The following is a 20722-nucleotide window of genomic DNA, read 5'->3' on the forward strand; positions in this document are numbered from 1 at the left end:
AAATAAGCGAAAAACTATCGGGCAACAATGGTTCCTGGTCCTCAACAATCACTTTCGGAATGTTTACTTTGGTTACCGTGGTTCCGACGTTCATATGCCTTTATAATGGTTTGCCTCTTTTTCAATCCTCTCAGTAACTGAAGAAAACCCGGGCAGCGCCGGGAATTACAGCTAGTGTATAATAATAAAGCCTCTCCAAAGAGAACAGACTAACAACACATAACCGTTTACTTGCTGTGCGTTTTATTTTATTCCCTGTTTTGTGTGTTATCATTATTATTCTCGCATAATAAAATCCACCACTGTCCAGCCCTATTGGGTATATGCTGAAATTGCCCGACGGCGGTAGAGCATGGACCGTGTTTGGGAAATGAACCGTTTTGTATGTAATTTTGAATCATCTAACCAGGGCCGTCTTAAGAATATCATGAGTCCCAGGGCCAAGAGATTGTTCTGAGGCCCTACCTGAAAAATTGTCGAAAATTCAACTACTTCTCATTTTTCTGAGGCCCCCGTGCCGTGCCCGGGTGGGATCCATGCGTGCACGAAACTGCATCTAACGGCTTTTGAGTCTGAGGAAAAACTTACTAGATATGAAATCCAAAATGAAAATGAATGATCCGAATTTGGAAGTGACAAATTCACAGGTTATTCATTGTTTGTATGTTTCTAAACTGTGAGAGAATTTTGTGTTTTTTTTTCACTCAATAAATATTCAACATTTGATTATTTATTACAAATTACTGCAATAATAGTAGTAACCGAGGCTGTAAAAATCACAAAAAAAAAACAAAAAAAACCAACACACCAGAAACAACTTTTGATAGATATTTTTCTGCATTCTTGTTCAATTTTATTGTATTTTTTAAATTTTTGAAAAGCCGGAGGGGGAGGGGGTGATTGCCCCACCCTGACCTCCCCAAATGACGGGCCTGGCATCGATATCCCCCTCCACTCAATATTTTTTATTTCTGTGAGTGCGGGGAAAGGCCCTGCGTAGTCACACCTGTCGCGACACTCCTAAGAGTAGCTCCGAGAAGGAACCCCAAAATTCAAAAAATCCTCCGAGACAAATTTTACTTTCCGTATACAGGAAAGTAAAATAATAATTTTAGAGTCAACCCTGATATTTTTGAAGTCTGCATTTTTAGGCATTTTGCACTTATTATCTTTTGTAGAAAGTGAGCTGTTCACAAGGTCATGTGGTAGTACTCTTTTCCCGGACCCTCGTAAACATTAAGATTATCGGGAGTAGAAAACTTTCTCGAGAAGTTCGATTTTAACTTATAGCCTGAATGGTTGACGTTTACGTATGTAATCGTAGGGTAATCCTTTGTATTGAAGGAAAATAAAGAATTTCCATGTTTGAAGCTTCGTATTACACACCACCACACCAATCACCACACTTTCATTATTCAATTTCCTAATATAATTCCAAGAAACCGTTTTCAAGTTCTACTTCAAGTGAGGTGGTTAATATGGATGAACATTGAACACGGATCCCGTTCGAAAAAGAAGTGCATTCATTCCTTAATTAATGAAACATCGTCGGTTAATTATTCTTCCGTTTTGCCCAATAAATGCCCACTATAGACAATTGTGTCGTTTCTCATTCATCATACGTTCATTCCGACTCATTAAAACACACACACATCCGCAAAAAAAAAGTAAAAATTACTGGAAATATGATGAATGACAATGGGAACTGTGAGTGTTTCGTATACGCACAAAATGCTCCAATCCTTACTTTATTATCCGGTAACTTTTGTTTAACCTCTTCCTCTCTTTCGCGGTGGGGTTCATGGATCTGTGTTATTTTATTGTTGTTTTTTTTTGTTCGTTTTTTCACACGGTATAGTGAAATGAAACGGCTGTGAATAAAAGAAAGGCCGGAAAAGCCGTAATAACAGCCTGCAGCGCCGCCAGGGATTCACGGATCGAGGGCTTTTCTCTCTCTTTCTATATCCTCTGACAGAATCTCTCGTCTCAGAAAGCAGCCAAAACCGGTCGAATAAAGACGTCTTCGCCTTCATTTTGCTCGAGACGTCGAGAGGAAAAATCTCTTCACCGTCGACGTCCCCGCGGACGTCAAACTGCGCGTTCGTTTCCAATACAATCTTCTGACGGACCCCGATCCACGAACTACAAATTAGGGGGGAAAAATAACAATATAATCGTGAGATAGTTAAATTGTATATGTCGCGGGGCCCTGTCCGTGAAAAGACTGGTGTGTGGGTAGAACCATGGATGGGGGCCCGAGCGGACTCGGGTCCCGTCGTAAGGACAATTGTTTGGATTTTTTCAGAACGTTTCGTTGTTTGAATTGTTGGTCTTTCCGTGTCGTTAGCCCTAACGTCAGGTGGAAGACATGGCGTTGGATAACGGTCCAGCTGCTTCTTCATTTAGTCGCCAGGAGCGCCAATTCTCATCCCGTCTCATCTTCGTCCATCAACAAGAGATCTTCTAGTGATTTTCCACAAACTATAGTGAGTAGTGAAATTTTTTTTTTTCTTCTTTAAGATAACGCATGAAATTTCAATTCCCATCGGTTTTACCAATTAAAAAAAATATTCTTTCCTGAAAGAGTTTGATTTGTTTTTTCTGGAGTTGTGAGATTCCAATTTTTAATTCAAAAACGAAAAGTTCATTCATTTCAAAGTATCCGACTACCTTTCCTAGCACTTTTCTGTAAAATAATACTGGAGTGAACTTAATTAATAATTTTTTTATAGAAATTGTCTCAAAATAATGAAAACAATAATAAATTTTGGACTACCTCTGTCATTTTCTATGAAAAAGTCCTTCTGTCAAACTTTAAAAAAAAATCATTATATGTCAAATTTTAAGAAAATGCCATTTTTCTCTGTCAAATGTTAAGAAAACGTCATTTTCATGCCGTATTTTAAGAAAAAATCATTTTTATGTAAAATTTTAAGAAAAATTCCTGTAAAAAATATTAAAAACACGATTGCAAAAATTCTGAAGTAAAATGTCAAAAATAGTTCACGAAAAGTGTTTTAAAGTTTTTATTCACAGATTACTTGATATGAAAAAACGCAACACTAAAATGGGCAAAACTTCGGCTCTACGTGTCATATAAACAAACCAAGGTCTATTTTGGAATCACAAGAAATGGGGTTTTCATAAAAATTGAGAAAAAAAAATCGATATTCTCTTCCAAAATGACGTTTTAAGAGTAGTGTCACATATTTAATTTTTTTTAAATTACCTAATTTCAAGGAAGAATAAAATTTAATTTCAGTTTCTTTTGTTTTTAATGTTAGTGTTTGTTTCTATGGAAATGAGCGCAAGTCCAGAAAATATGCAGGAAAAGTTTTTTTCATGAGTTTTTCGGTCGATAGCTCTAAATCGCTAAACTAAAAGATCGGAAGGGGAAAATAAAAGGAAAAAAATCATCAAAATCAATTCACATCTGAATTTGGCCTGTAAAGGGTTGGAGTAAATGTTTAGGAGAAAGAATAATAAGCATTATATATGTTTCTCTTGCGCATTTTACATATTTCATGATAATGTGAAGAAATTTTGATTGTTTTTAATTTAAAGGCATTTTTAACACATTTGAAAGACAAATATAACAACAAAATATTTATATTTATCTTTAAAACGTGTTTGGATATGTCTTAGAAAATTGGCAGCTTTATTTGGATATTGGTTTGCAGAGATTAGTGAATATCATCTAACGGTGATGATAAGTGAGTTAGGGAGACATGATGTAAATTGTTTTCATTGTTTTCATTACGTTCATCATTATTTCGGGAAAATAATTTCCCCCGAATCCTTCAACGTTCACGGCTAGTCTAAGATATACTGTATAATGATGTAAAAGAGAGAGGGGTCAAAGACCCCGTTTGTGTAGTATAGAAAAATATTTAAAAAAAAATAAGAGAACTTCATTCATACTGATTCCCGCCGGAAAAAAAAAAATGTATCAACAAATCATTAAGCATTGATATGATTAACGAGAATACATGCGTTGATGATCCTGAAAGATAATGATAATGACTATTGCTGAAAGAGGAGCAGTAACGTAATCGAATTTTTTTCTATTAATATATTTTCCTTTTTTTCCCATGATTTCACTGAATGTACCGCCATTGTTTATGTAAACGTACCCTTCGTTCAAGTTCTGTGATATGAGCAGTGTTATAATCTCATTTTTAATCTTGTTATGAATTCTGAAAGAAAAAAAGAGCATAGAAATATCATCTGGAAAGTCATACTCGATATCTACAAATATTATCTGTAAATTATAAAAAAAATAAATAAAAATGCTCTGCTTTTTCTAAAAGTCGAAACGAAGTATTCTGTAATTCATAACCCGTAATTCTTTTAATATTCTTATTCTCTTCATTCTTTTAATATTCTTATTCTCTTCATTCTTTTAATATTCTTATTCTCTTCATTCTTTTAATATTCTTATTCTCTTCATTCTTTTAATATTCTTATTCTCTTCATTCTTTTAATATTCTTATTCTCTTCATTCTTTTAATATTCTTATTCTCTTCATTCTTCTAATATTCTAAAACTATAGTTCTTCTAATATTCTAAAACTATAGTTCTTCTAATATTCTAAAACCCTAGTTCTTCTAATATTCTAAAACTATAGTTCTTCTAATATTCTAAAACTATAGTTCTTCTAATATTCTAAAACTATAGTTCTTCTAATATTCTAAAACTCTAGTTCTTCTAACGGTCTAAACTACATAGTTTCCTAAACTTTTTATTCCATTGCCCCCTTCATCAGAAAATTTTTCTCTCATCACCCCTCAATGCAAGTGAACCTATAGGATGTAAATTCGTAGCTTCTACCCCCCCCCCCCGAAACAAACCATCACCCAGCAGGGGGCGATATTGAATTCTTTGTGAAACACTGGTCTAATACTATACTCCAGCGGTTCTCACCATTTTTTGACTCGCCGAGCCCTTTCTAGTAGCTATATTATTTGTATGAGAGCCCCGTAGGCCCATTTTTTGTTTATTCATCAAAGTTACTGATCTATTTTTATTATTCAAAAATATTGATAATTATTTTTTCTTCAAATTTACTGTTTTTTTGTTTTTTAATTTTTCTCGAGCGGCCGCGGAGCCCTTCGGAAGTTCACAAGGAGCACCGGTTGAGAACCACTGCTATACTCCATTGCACGTACTTGAGAAAAAAAATATTTTACTCGTGAATATATATATATATAAATATATAGTTATTAATATATTACCATCATTATTTTTGTTATAATTATTTTTTTACGATAGATAAGTATTTTTTTTTAAATTCCAACTTTGAAAAATAACCCTTTCTTACATCATGCTCGAAACTGCTTTATACGAATGAATGCCAGTTTCGAACAATAACTAATTGAACAACAATTGCCTGCATTATTTGTATGTTCCAAGCGATTTCTTTTATGCAAAAAATCGTTTTTGTACGGGTGACAATATAATATCAATTCATTGCTAACTTAAAACTCACAATCTCTTTTGTTTGCAAATTAACTAACAATTATATATATACTATAATTATAAATAATTTATTAAATCACAAAGCAATCTCATCAATGGGGATTAAATTTTTCGGTAATGAGAAAATAAAATGATATATTCGGGTTGAACCATATTAGTTTGTAATTCAAAATTTTTTGACAGTTTCCTCATTATTTTGACATTATTTATGATAATCGATAATATTATTGCTTTCAGAAAACATAACTCACTAAACTGATACTTAAAATAACGTCACACAATTTTTTTCATCTTATAAAGTAAACAAACATTATTGAATATAATAAACGATAAAAGAACTCGTTCAAATTACTGATACTGATACCAATAAAATTAGAAAACGTAATGTAAGAAAATTATTTATAATTAGAGGCATCAAAAATTGCAAAAACAAGCAGACAAAAAGGCACTGAAAAATGCTATAATATATGCATTTACTGCAGGAAAAATTCATAAAAGGCATTTTTACAAAAAAAACGCATTTATAGCATTTTGTATGAACCTCCGGTCGATATTTATGATTTCTTACTACAAGAAAAATTGTAATGAATTTTACGCTGTGGTATTTGAATTTCAAAGAATCAGATAAAAAATTAGCTTCTACATTATCAGCTACTTTTATTTATTGCCAAATCTTTCCTATTTTTCTTTTGTAAATGAAAGAGAAAAAAATCCGAAACTCAGTTGTGAATTTTCTAAGTTCATAAAAGGAAGAAAGAAATAACAGTTTATGGGTCAAACGAGAAAAAAAAAAAAAGATTTTCAGAGCAATGACATAAAAAGTTGTACGAGAAAAATAAAATCCAAAGATTTATTTCTATTCTTTGAAATTGAATTATTATTTTTTTTTTTACTAGCAAAGGGAAAGAAGAAATCAAAGGGAATTGGGGTTACTTCAGCATCGAATCCATTTTAGGACGCAGAAACTCCATACCTGCCTCTAACAAATTGACCTTTACATGGTCAAGAACCCTTTCTTTTCTTTTCTTTTTTTTTTACGGCCCCGTTAAACTGGGATTGTTTTTCCGAACCAATTAAGGATTTGATACAGGAAGGATTCGAAGAAATAAATGATTTTATCTTGCGTCAAATCATTTTCAGAGGCTCTTTCTTTCAAGACTTTTAGTTACCTCTACTTTAGCTTTTTCTTTTCTTATTTCATTTTTCTTATTGTGTTGAGAATTCAAATCCGAATCTTTACAGGATTTTGTTGTGGAATGTCGATTTTTCTTTTGTTCTGCGGTTTTATTTTCTTTATTCCTCTACGACTTGCAATGATTCGACCTGTATAACCTCCCTCTAATGTTATACATCCCCACCTGGGCGGGTTGTGGTTCCGGTACTGGCGCCAAGCACCTCCTACCTTATGAAATCGCATGAATCACGGGCTTTTTTTATATTCGTTCTTCCCCGTTTCTATATGTATCGACTTCATGCACAAAATATGGCTCGAACATGAAAACGCATGTTCATTCACACAAAATAAACTGCCCTTATCTCAACGAAAATCAGTTACAAATTTATATTCATGCTTGTTTTGTATAGTTTGAACTGATTTGGACAAGCATTGAATGTAATTTTCAGTTTTATTGCGCTTGCTACAATAGTGTCACACTCATCATAAATGAATCCACATTTAATGACAGTTTCCATGGTATTGCATTCCATGGAGAAGCATCGTGGAGACTTTTACTTGGAAAAAAATCTGTTATAAATGCGCATTAATTCATGCTTAATGAGGAAAATCGTAAAAGACGGCATAAATACGTTAAGGCCATGCATAATATACACAACCAGACACAAACCTAGCACATTCCAGTAGGTTAGAACTTCCCCAGAGGAATGTATGTATGGAGGATTATGTATATATTAAATTCGGACATTGGCTTGGTCAACCGGGTTTCGGTCTTTGGCAGTAACATATATACGAGATGAAATACGTACAGCTAAGTACGTAGTAGTTGTATAGTCTTGCATAGCTGTGTTCAAAACGCACGAACTCTCATGTGTCAAAGGTTTCAATACGCTTGACTTTTTTACGTTTGATCTTGTACGTTTTAAGCTCATAAGTTGAGTTTTTGTTTAATTGAGCGAAAATTTAAGGAATATTTTTGGCTTGTATCTTGGATTAGTCGTAACTCGAGGAACCACTGCATATTATTCTTTTTGAATGAACGAATTAACACTGTTACATGATTTTCTACAAGTTGATTTCTTTTGAAACTTAAGCAAACTTATAACAAACCTAAAAAATCATGAAAAGTTCAAGAAATATAAAATTATCCTTAAAAGCCAGGAAAAAAGCATTTATGAATTATTTTCTTTCGTAAAGAAATTGCCAAAAAGAAAAGAATTCTTCCGTGAAATCCATTTTTTTTCTTCTCAGTTTACTCCAAAAACTAAAGCAAATTTAATTGATAAAACAGCCTATAATTTCTCATGTTTGTGTTTGACAACATCTTTTTTTTCTATGTGTACAAATAACTTGGAAATTTCATTCCTAATAATAAACCTGTAAATGACTAGACCAAAACACATGAAACAGAAAAGGGTGAGAAAAAAGACAGCAGAACCGCCTGGCGGTTTCCTAGGGAACCGTTGATCGATTCCAGGAAAATAGGCGCCAACAGTTTTTATCAGGATAGATAAAACAACAACAAAAAGTACGACAGATGGAGAAATAATGAAAAAGCAATGGGATGGATGCTTCAGAGATTCATCAACTTGCATCCACCCATCGCGCACACACACACACAATATACTATACACTATTTTTCTAGTGTATTATATTCTCTTACGAACATTTTATTATTTTAAGTTCGGAATCGCCCTATTTTTTCCTCAATTTCTGTGGGCGAAAACAGCCCACGCGATTCAGTTTTCACACTTTTTTTTTTGAAAAAAGATTTTCGTTAAAAAAGAGCAATTCTTTCTGAAAATCGAGTCGCACCTGCGAAATAAAAGGAAAAAAAAAAAGATCTTCCGAGACACACACTTTATGGTATGGAAATGGGTCATTGGCGTCTAATTTAAGAAGCACTTTCAACGTCAAAATATCGGATGAGCGATGGATTCTGTATCTGAATACTAAAAAGGAATGATTAAGAACGAGAAGATAAGAGATTTGTCAACATGAAGAGCTTTCCGTATCATTTCTACCTACGATTTCAAGACGATATTTTGGTGTTTTATCAGCTGACTATACAAACTTTTAGCCCAGTAAAATCAACGGGTTATCATAGTGTGCTAGTCGTTACTATTAGTTTATGAATAAAAACATAAAAAAATCATAAATTTATCAGAAAGAAAACTATCAGTATCTTATCAGAACAAACCAAGTGGATTTAGTACGAGGTTATCAGTTTTGGAAGTAAAATGAATCCTTTATCAAAACCTGTAGTTGGAATTCAACATCAGCTTGTGGGGAAAATTTTTAGTTTTATACTAAAGCTATCTATACCGTCTTCTTCTTAACCATACATGCACTTTGTAAATATTCCTCTGGGGAACTTCTAACGAATTATTACATGTTGAAACATGTGTTCTGAGCATGTGTATGTGTGTGGCTCTTATATTTACTATTAATGTTGTCAGAGGTAGTCCTGATCAGGGCCCGGATGTTGATGACATTTCCATTTTTTGCGTTTTTCAATACTTTGTCATTCTTAAGTATTTTTTCAGGTTTTAGGGCATTTTTCGGCATTTTTTTCAAAATAAGAAGTAGGCTAAATTTTTTTAAACAAAAAAAAAAATGCATTGCTTTCAAAACGTAAAACGTATCTTCCCTTGTAAATGACAAAGTTTAGAATCAATTACAGGTAAATTTAATATATAGTAAAAATTCCAAAAGCTGGACACACTTAACCAAACAATAAATTAAGGTGAATTCAAGAAATTCTGATCCTATATGGGATGTTGAGAGAGAGAAATTATCATTATATGAAAGGGAACTGATATAGTGCTTACATGTGGCTACAGAGAGAATTTCGAAATATGCAAGCTCATGTTGAATGATTTTGATCTGTAAGAATGCACCATGCAGTAAGATTTCGCAAGCTTTATTTCTCCTCGGGAATATTGAAGAACTTATGATGTACATAAGATCAATCTTCAGCATTCTGGTTTCCACCATTCAGTCATGCAGAAAACTCTGGAGCTTATTGATACTATCGGTAAAGTCAGTGTGCTAACCGTCGGGTAGGCCAATTTGTTATCATGAAATTCGAAAAAATAAAGATAGAAACTTGTTGCCTGTAGAAAAATTTTAGATGGCTTTTGGGAACGTCTGAAAGTTTTGTAATTGAAGAGAAATTGAAACAGCGAATAGATCGGATTATCCTCAAGAACATCTATAGATGTTGAGAGAAGTTTATCTTGTCTTTTCTGAAATTTGTATTTGGTTTTGTGGATTTCATAACCGACACATAAATTATGAATTGTTTATTTGAAAAATTCCATTTGGTGTAGCCATCTGACCTCCACATTTTGCGGTAAAAATTACAAATGCCTGTATTTGAGTATCGTGTTAGGGTGCAAATATAGTGCACGCGGATTTAAAATTCTGCAAATCCGTGCCCTTACAGTTTAGTAACTCTTATAGCTGCAATTCTAAGTTATCTCGTCAAACTTATACAAATACAAATACAAATACAACGCCCAACAGGCAAATTGCCCAACGAGGTGGCTGACTTAAGAACATCATGGATCCCCGAGCCCCTACCTACTACTGCTACACCACACCCCCCCCCCGCGGAACCCCCCAACGAATCGGTAAATGCGGGAATGTGCGTGTACGTGTAGTGCAACCTGACGTATAGTTTTGATTCTGTGTAATGCTTGTTATGTGTAGTGCTGTCATCTGCCCCCAGTTTTACTAACTATGAGTGAAGTGTTATGATTGAATGATTTACCGTTGTAGGACTGTTGCTCTCTGTGGCGAGACTTTTTAACGGGGAGATCGGCTCGCATTTGCGCCTTGAAGTTGGGAACCACAGAAAACCAACTTCAGCCGACCACCACTGTGGGGTTCGAACCCGGATCCTCGCATCACGAGTCCGGCACTATAAAGTGTTTTATATCAAGACTTGATCTGCTTTATTTCGGTCGACACGAAATATCTCGGGCTCTTAACAGGCTTTTATTTCCAATATGGCAGTTATAATGCGGATCACGAAAATTTTAGAAACCGCTCAAAAAGTTGGATTTCAGTTTTTTTAACCAATCCATAACTGCGCAGAATCAGAAACGAGCATGCTATGTGCGCACCATTGAAGGTCTGCCTGCTCTCTGCGAAGAAACTTCATCCAAATGTGAGACTGGCTGACATTTGCACGTGAAGGTGAGAAAACTGCAGAAAACCATTTCAGCCGACCACTACTGTGCCGCCAACGGGGTTCCAACCTAGATCCTCACGACGAGAGTCCATCACGATACCCACATGACCGCACGGTGGCTATCTCTACTTACTCAATACTCAAAGTGTTTGTATGTACTGATGGTTTTAACTGAAGATACTCCTCTAGGCAGCTATAGAAAGTCAGAAGTGAAAAAGGAGTGGAAAAGAGAGAGAATTTTTGGAGAAGCGGAGAAAGTCTCGCTCCGGGATGTGGGGTCATGGTCAAGATTGGAGGAGGGGGGACAAGAAAAAAATAACGAATTACTGCCTTAAGTCTGGGGTATGACTGTATAATAAGAAATAATAAATGAGATCAAGATATATCATAAGTAAAGGCTGCAGTTTCCACTCAGCGCTTCCCGCTAATAATGCGTGTAAAAAGAAAAGGAACGCTGTATCTCTGGTGTATTGGTTAGCGCAATTGCCCGGTATGCAAGAGGACACGGGTTCAATTCCCGGAGGACACAAGTAACTGACTTTTCACTGCGGAGATTTGTTTCGGCATAGCATACAGAAAAATCTTGTTTCTCAATACTATATCATAAATGTTTGGAAGGTATTGATTTTAAAATAATTCAAAGAAATGGATGTAAAAAGAAAAATAGAGAAAGCGATTACGTTTTTGGCTTTTTTGAATCAATATTGTCATGTCGGATGAGATATCTTGTCAGAAGAATTTTCTTGTTTCCAGCTGAAACAAGGACATAGGAGGAACAAATAAAAGGTGGAAGAAATTCTATTCGATATCGTTGGGTTGTTTTACGGCTCCCAGCTGAGGAGGAGAAAAGAAGATCGGTTTTTAGGAGAACAACAACAACGAACAATGGAGATGAAACCGAACTTATTGTTCTTTCTTTGCTAGAGAATCTCTCCAGTAAAAAGAACTTGACAAAAGTTATGTTGTCATGCACTTTCGCCCGAATCTTAAAACCTACATGCCCTATTGCTCTCTTCTGTGGGGTGTAGCGAAAGGTGAACACAAGCAGTGTCTTTTACTTTGTGTGATTTTAGAGCCTCTCTCTTTGCTTTTCCCAGTCAGTGGCCCCCGCTGATGACTCATTTTCGCTAAGAACATTTACTGAAACAGAGGCCAAAAAAAGCAAGATGAAAAAACCTGATGAAAAACAGTAGGTAGTGTAAATGTATTATAGTTCATCACTCCCCACCTTATATATATATATATATATATATAAAGACCATTACGTATAATAGAATCTGATGGATAGCAACCAGAATTAGTTTTCAGAGCTAATGTCTCGACTCCATAATGTTTCGTGGGAAAGGAAGAACCAGCTTTATTTATCATAAATGAGATGAAGTTTTATAGTAGAAACTATAATATTAGTGCAGCAAAATAAAAGAACTGCTTCAAGTTCCGCCCTGCGATGATGATGATTATGAAGCAAGTAAGATCAGCAGTTACAGCTGAACCATTATTACCGAGGGTGTAGTTGCCGAATGATGCAGAGAGTTGTGGTGAATTGGATTGAATAAAAAAAAATGCTATTTTTCAGCTGCCTGCTAAATAAACATTATTCAATTTTTACCGAAGAATGAGTATTGTCTGAAACTTTCGATTAAAAAAGCTCGGTCATGAACGGCAATGAATACACAGTGGGTATAATAAGTTGGCCTATTCAGAATACTTTGCAGACTCAACCAATGGTATGATCGATATTGCAATTTTTTTGTACAGATGCTATAAAGAGTATGAGCTCAACGCGCTATAAATATATAGTTGAAACCCACCCGATAGAGGACGCTTTTACAGTTACTGCAAAAGATATATATTAACATTCCAGTATGATACGTTTCAGCGTGTCATGTGATGTTGCCCTCTATTATATAATAATAATAATGTGATCTTCACGTATTCCCAAGGGATCAGCATGATCCGTCCAGGGAATTTTGTAAGCCGCTGTGGTGGTCGAGTGGTCATAGTGACGGACTCGCGATGCGAGGATCCGGGTTCGAACCCCACCGACGCCACGGTGGTGGTCGGCTGAAGTTAGTTTTCTGTGGTTCCCAACTTCAAGGCGCGAATGCGAGCCGATCTCCCCGTTGAAAAGTCTCGCCACAGAGAGCAACAGGCCTACAACATTACAAATATTAAATCATTAAACTTCACTCAAAATTTGAAGTATAGATGGCAGCACTGAAATATCATACACAACACTAGCTACACACTCAGACTGTTAGGTGCACTCACTTTGCTTCAGACTCTGCTACGAAGCTGGACTGGAAGAGATCTCGGCAACGGGATAAGTCCGGTGGCAGAGACCCTGGCGTTCATTCATTCAGGGAATTTTGTAATTATATGTAACAAAATATATATTTGTCGAATTTTATATTTTGTTACATATATTGTGTATTCAGGGTGATTACTTAATTGCTCTTGCCGCATTGTATCCGCTGATCCTAGAGGCATACTTCCAATTAGAAAAAATATCCAGGTAACGTGTAAAACTCAGATACGTCGTTCATGTTGCAAAGAGTTGTATAGTTATCAAAATAAAATAAAAAAACCTTTTTATAAGGACATCCTGAGTTTAGGAAGTTGTTGTTGTCTCCCCGACACCAAAAAAAAAAAAAAAAATCACATTTCTAAGTGCAATATTCGTAGAGGTATTTGAATTTATAAATCGGAGAAAAGTTGGAAAAGAACAGCACAAATCAGGGGGAAAAGCGTTACTCGTTACTTTATGCAATTTTTTCCCAACTTTCCCCCGATTTTTGAATTCAAATATTTCTGCGAATATTGCACTTTGAAACGCAGAAATTATTTTGTTGGGCTCAGGAAAAAAAAGAAAGGGTAACAACTTTCTAATTGGGTTTTCAGGATAGACTGTCCATATAGAAAGTTAATTTTTATATTTAGATAACTGTACAACCTTTTACAACATGAATGAAGTATGTGAGTTTTATGAGTTTTTATTTGGATACTTTTTCCAATTGGAAATGTGCCTCTAGGATCAACGGTTCACCAGTAGAATGCGGCAATGAGCTATATTCCCAGAACGCGCTTGAAAACCATTGACTGTGAATTCATCTAGAAAATAAAGCAACTCATGGGAATTACTATAAATCTAGACAAAACTCACATTTTCATAAAATGCTCTCTATCAAGTAATTTAGAATTTTTTTTGTGTGTAAATTACACAATCGTTGAGTAAATCCTTTGAATAGTATATGTGCAAAAATTTTGGTATAATCCAGCTATCAGTTGCAGCTGCAAAAATCTCCGAATAGGCCACCTTATTTCACGTCCACCTTGCATTTTTTTACAACATAATATCACAGCTGCATACTTTAAGTTCAGTTTTGAAAGAATTCAAAAAAGGTTTCGAAAATATTTAAAGGGTATTAGCTAGAAGCAATACCTTCTAATTTGGTATGTATCATATCAATAATGAATTTAAAAAAAAAGTAATTTTCCCTAGAAATAAGTCTTTCGCCAAAATAAATTCAATTCAGATCCATTTAATTCAAAATCCTTGTATAGATATAGGCTAGTTTTTATCATCACATAAAGAGGCTCCATTGGGTATCCTCTCTGTTGATATGCATTATTATTCGACTTTGACACAAAACAGGCTTTTTATCTCTCCCTTCCTTTTCATTTATTTTTATTTGCTCTTTTTTTCTGGTTTTTTTTCCGGCAAATAATGCGGAAGATAAACTATAAGAGACAAAAAAAGAGAATCGAAAGGAAAAAAAAAGTTAGCTTATCTATTGCTATCACTTGCGCTAATACAATGAGTATCTTTCTATAGAAGGGCTCTTCGATCGATAAGTGGCCAAAAAAACAGAAGTCAATTCATTCGAAGAGAAACTACGTTTTTTTTTTTTAATCCATTTAGGATTCCGATCTTTGTGATAAAAATGGTCCTAGAATGCTTATTTTTGTTTGGTTATTCTTGGAGAACGGATAATTCGCATGAAAAAATAAAAATTAAAATAAACAGGAGCACTCCATCTCTCTACGAAATGATACATCATGCGAATACTGTATTGTTTTACTACAGTATATGTATAATTTTCGATTTGCAAATCAGCCCAATTTTTTCAAATATTTGAAATATTCGAATATTTTGAAATTTCGAAATATTTTTCGAGGGAAAAAAATATTTGAATAACAATCATTGAAATTGGAAAAATCTAGGCCAGTTTTCCCTCTCATTTCATGGCTATCTTCTTTTTGAATATACATGAAAGATCGACTTGTAAGTTCAATATTACTGTCGATATAAATATACATTTGGATTATTGTATGGAAGAATATGAATACACTTTGTAGAGTTAAGTTTAGCTGACCTTGTTATTCATCTGAACGGACAAAGAAACGCTTGCATTTCAATATTTTTGGCGAATTCTTGATGTCGCTTACGTTCAAAAAAATAATAGTGCGCGTGGAAAGGGGAAAAAAAATTTTGCATCTTGAATAGTATAATGTGTTGCTGTCTATCACAAAACTTCTCATTTATAACGTGGAACATTTGAGAAATGAAACATTTTGCAACGGGTTGTGTGATTTTCGGATCACTCTGTACATCCTGGCGTTTACGTGTATACGCCAATAAGGTGTTTACGTTTACGTTGAATTTTTATATTATATTTTTTTCCATCGTGATGCTTACGTCGATATTTGGTAACGTTCATGTGGTACTTACGCCAAAGATGTTTATTAATTTTACTTCAACCAAAAAAATTCTGTAACATTTTGCTGTGGAGAAATCAATAACAAAGTAAATTTTCATGTTTTAAAAGTAAAAAAGTATTGCATAAATCTGTTCGTTTATTTATAAAAGTTTTTCATCTTCACTGACATTAAGTTTCATCCATCCTTAAATGCTAAAGAAATGATCAAATATTACGCAAAAAATGTAAAGGTGCGTCTACATCCGCGTGCTATGCGTTGTCCTTGAGAGGTATACTGAAATTTCCCATCGATGTTTACGGAAGGTAGGAACTATTTCGTTGCGAGCTAAGCAACGCGCACTAGACGAACGGTTGGTGCATCAAAGAGACTTGCGTCTCTTGGTTTTTTTATAGCGAAGACAGGAGGCGCTTCGATCGCAACCAAGTTGTGCGTGGACTAAAAAAAAAAAAAAAAAATCGGCGTATTTATTTATTACCTACGTTCAAAGCGAGTAAGCATATGTAGACGTACCTTAAGGCATCACAGTATAGTGTAGTCCGACAAACTTTTGAAAAAGACCCAAGACCTTGGGTTATTCGGAACCTCGAATTATCGAGACTCTACTCACTACTGTATTCAATTTTATAGTGTCGTGTTATATCAACGTGCTCTGGTCTACTCGATAGAGAAAAGATACTCAATTAGGCATTATAATTGCACCAAGAAATCAATCCCATAAATGAAACTTGAAAAATGATGGAAAATGTTTTTGGAATCCCTTAAATATCAGAAATATTTTGTAGAAATAACTGCACAAACGATTGTTTTATTTATAAAATCAGTTACTTTTCTTTTACCAAGCAAAGGTCAGTCGTTGTAATCCGAGAAAATATTTTCTCACGGTCCATGAGGAATAATGATTATGTTGGCGGCTTTTTTTTTGTTTAAATTTTCCCACTACTCCCGCTTTGAACAAGAGCGTTTCTTCAACGTCACGTTTTCGTAAATTGAATCATTGACTTCTTTTCTTTTCTTTTTTTTATCCAAGAACGCGTTGGGAGAAAATGACAATGAAAGCGGCCCATTCTTTTTGCCTTCGCTTTCTCCTATCCGCAGAATTTAACGCGCGCGAGAGAGAGACCTTTGAGAGTTCTCTTAACTCTTTCACAGGAAACTCTTCAATAGAAATAACAACTTTTTCTATTCAATGTCGGTGTTGGTGTCTGTGGTTTTATATTTCTCCCATCGAATTCCGATCAAGTTTTTTTAATCCTCCCACTGAATGGGTCACATACGGAAAAAAAAGGTGATGAGAAATTGGTAAAAAAAAAGTGATGTTCTGAAGTACTTCCCTCCCATGTCGTGATTCCGGATTGATTTCGTTGGCTTAATAAAGCATTCATTTATCAAAAAAAAAAAGTTTCTCACGGTATTTTCATTTCAAAACAAAAATTTCCTCTTTCAATATAAATATGATGAACATATGTTTCTCTTCACACTAAGGTTTTTGTTTTAATATAATCACTAATTAGTAATATTTTGTTTCTTTCGAAACATATTTGACGCCATTATAATGTTTTAAATAAAGTATGTTCGCAAAACAAATTAATTTGTTCAAAAGATTCGTTTTCAAAACAAATTACCGTATTTCTTTGGTCTATCTGCCGCAGTGCGTGAGTTTTTAAACTTCGAATGGAAGCTCGCGGCACACACCTAGGTAAATTTCGGTTTAAAAACCCCCCACAATCTCACAATATATCTATGAAAAATTGATTGCGAACATTATCGTATAATATTCAAATATCAACTAATAATTAAATTGCATTTCAATTATTTATACAGTCGACGTTCGTTATTTAAGGACCCTTTATTGTCCCAAAGGAAACGGATGTTATATTAGGAGTTCGTTATACCGATTTTTTAAAGTTTTTTTTTTAAAAAGAATTTATATCTGGAGAGAAAATTAAAAAAACTAATAACAAATTAAATTTGTTATTCGTTTTGTTATAATGTAAGTAGTTGCAATGAAAATGCATCAGGTTAGAAAATAATGATAAAATTGTAATAGTTATTATACACGCATACATCTATGTACCCAATTCTTCAATACTAAGGGTCAAGGTCTAACAGAATTTTGGCAAATACCGGTACGTGTTTGTGGAGTACAAGTAATTACAAGGAAGTTATTTTTCATAATGGCAGTATAACCACCTTAAGATGCGGCATTTTGTTAAACATTTATTCTTTTATAGCCTATATGAAAAATACGATACATAAACGCACACATTTTATGTATTTAATATCAAATAAATATTAATGCTTCAAGAAAAAAAATAGAGATCCTATTCAAAATAAATAGTTTTATCTTCAAAATATCTCATACTCCCGAGGCACACTGTCTGGGAATCACTTGGTGCATATTTTCGTTTGAAACAAAAAAAAAAAAAAAATGCAAATATTTTTGTATTTAAAATAAAGGAAAATTGAAATAACTTTTGAATTCATTAGAAACAATGGCCAATTCCTTTGCGTAAGAATAATAATTATAGGCATTAGAGAAGAAAAGCGTGACTGTATCTTATTGAATTAGTGACCACAATACCGATAAATCGAGGTAAAAATGGTGTACATTACAGAGGGACATCGTTGAGACGAAAATATCTGCATGAAAAACACGATATTTATTCATAAAAAGTGTTTCAGAAATACCATAATAATTAATATTCATTTATTTTGTGAGGCACAAGTTTGCAACGATATACATATTTCATAGTCAAATGCGTTTATTCTGTTTTTCCTGTTTAGTGTGGGCTTCACCTTGTAAAATTACCATTAAAACAACAACTGCAATTCAACTATGCTTGTGTGAAAATAAAAACAAAAACTAATTCGTTTTCTCTCTCACGTGCATCAGAGAAAACATTGGTAACGATTGGTATTCACCCCCCCCCCTCTTTTCTAACATGCGATGCATACGTATACAGATGCACATTAGCCACCCTCTACTTCAAATTATGCGTAAGTGGGCAGGCAAGCAGCGGAATAAAATAAAGCGTTAACCGTGCCAAACGGGCCGTCATAAATTATAAACTTGTGAACATTAGACCGGGAAATTAATGCTAAAGGAGATGTTTTGTTTTGGCCTCTCGCGCTCTCTTCTCCCACACGCGTTCGGGCCAAGGTCCAAAAGGGTTATTGTTCAAATAATAGAAAATAAGTTGTAAAAGGACGCGGGAAAAAAGAAGAAAAGCTGCTGCTGCTGCTCTTGGATATCTTCCATCAGTTGTTCGCTGGAAGCAACGTTTGTTCCCATTCATAAGTTTAAAAAAACATGTATAAAGAGAAGAAAAAAAATCCAAATTGATTCGTTTAAGATGCTTGTTATTTCTCTCCTTCTAAATCAAACTCAAGGCTTTCATCTCTATTTCATGTTTTTGACGAAGATTTCTCCTCGGTGTCACATAAAGACACAACAACTTTCACACTCAATAAAGATATTATTTCGGGAAAAAAATTAATGCAATTTTGAAGCTGCTAAAATATGTTTAGGGGGTGAAATACCACTAAGTTTTATTTAGAGAACCTACCGTAAAAGCCTGAAACACCTTGACTGGTTTCAGAATTTTATCCTATCTCCGTGTTAAGCCGTTATTACACTATAAAAGTTTGATAAAAGATATTTTATAAAAATTTAAAAAAAACCAATCAATAAGCTTATTGGTTACCGATACGCTGGTTGCTATATTGGTTGCATTTTTCAAGTTTTGTAAAAGAACTTTTATAGTGTGATCCTGGCCTTAGTACTATAGTTCTACATAATGGAGGACTTGTGATTCTGATCTTTGGTTGGTATTTTCTTTTTAATTAATTTCATAATTACCAACCTAATCTTTTACTTATATCTGCACCATCTATTCTCCTTGAACGAAGACGGGATCTGTTAATATTCCTCTGGTAGTAAATAAAGATTTGAAAAACACCCAATTTTCATTTATTTTAGTGGGAAAGCGCTGCGTGGATTATGGGTAATTATTTTAAAGAGTTATGTTATACATAAAGAGTTAGTATGCATGAATATGTTCTCATCTGATGATTTTGTTATCTAATTCAGGCAATATTAGATAATTAAAGAGGTGAAGCTTTCCAATCTGTGAAATGTTTAATTAAACACAGTACAATAAACGCGTCAAACATAGGACAGGGAAAAGTTAATGAGAAATATCAGAAATATTTTAATGATTTTATAATATATACAGTGCAAGTTTATTAATTTATTATTAGTTTATTAATTTCCATAAGTTTGTAAATGCGAAAATTAAGTTTTAATGCTTAATTTTGAGTTACAGTGAAACCTCAATACAACGATATTCTTTGGATCAAGAAAAGATATCGTTGTAGAGGGATTTATCGTTATATCGAGTTTCGTTGCAGCGAGGTTTCACTGTGATGGAAAAAATTTAGTTCTTAAGGATACATGAGAGGCGGATTACGGTTAGTTGTGGTCTCAGGCACAGAAGAAAATATTGAGCCACTTAAATTGGAAAAAAACTGTAAAGTTGGGATTTTGCAGGGTCCTAAAGAAGTTGTGGCCCAGGGCGCATGCCGTTTTTAAATCCGCCTGTGGATGTGAAATAAATTTCGTAACTTTTATTATTTTATTACGTTTAATTCACTTCGAAAAGAAAAGTTAAATATAGGCCTACTGTGGCGATAAAAAAGTTTTCATTTCTTATTATTAATCATCTGAAAATTCAGAAACCGCAAAGTTTTTCTTGAAAAAAAAGCCGAGTTTCAGTTTTTTCATTTTTTTTATTATAAAACATGCTATCTTGAAACAAATAAATGAATTAAGGATATGAATACAAAAACTAAGGAACGGGAATAAAAACCTTTTTTTTCTTTTAAATAATGTAAATTACACATACGTCATGTTATGAATAACGCAAATTTTTCTTTACCAATTTGAAAAATATTAATCAGAAACCACAATGTTGAGCTGACGCTTGCCACATCCTGTTTCTCCAAACTCTCTTGGAATCATTACTTGGAAACGTGATTTATGATAAGGCGAAAAAAAAAAAAAAGAAGCATTAATCAATTTAACTTTAGAGGGAAAATAAAATTTGCCTAATTATTCAAATACTGACTTTTTTTAATAATAAATTTCTTAC

At 34.0% G+C, this 20722-nt stretch overlaps 1 protein-coding gene across 1 annotated transcript in view; it reads left to right on the top strand.

Moving 5' to 3' along the window:
- Window positions 1-1941: 1941 nt before the first annotated feature.
- LOC149076487 (matrix metalloproteinase-2-like) overlaps window positions 1942-20722 on the top strand; it is a 69549-nt gene continuing 50768 nt past the window's right edge. The window contains exon 1 of the mRNA XM_089244059.1: window positions 1942-2486. Within this exon, the coding sequence (XP_089100185.1) occupies window positions 2244-2486 (243 nt within the window). The 5' untranslated portion in view covers window positions 1942-2243. The remainder of the gene's footprint in view (window positions 2487-20722) is intronic.

The sequence above is a fragment of the Pholcus phalangioides genome, unplaced genomic scaffold (assembly GCF_987345545.1).
Source record: "Pholcus phalangioides strain wild (caught in Gottingen) unplaced genomic scaffold, Ppha-v1.0 ptg000015l_1, whole genome shotgun sequence".
Lineage (NCBI taxonomy): Eukaryota > Metazoa > Arthropoda > Arachnida > Araneae > Pholcidae > Pholcus > Pholcus phalangioides.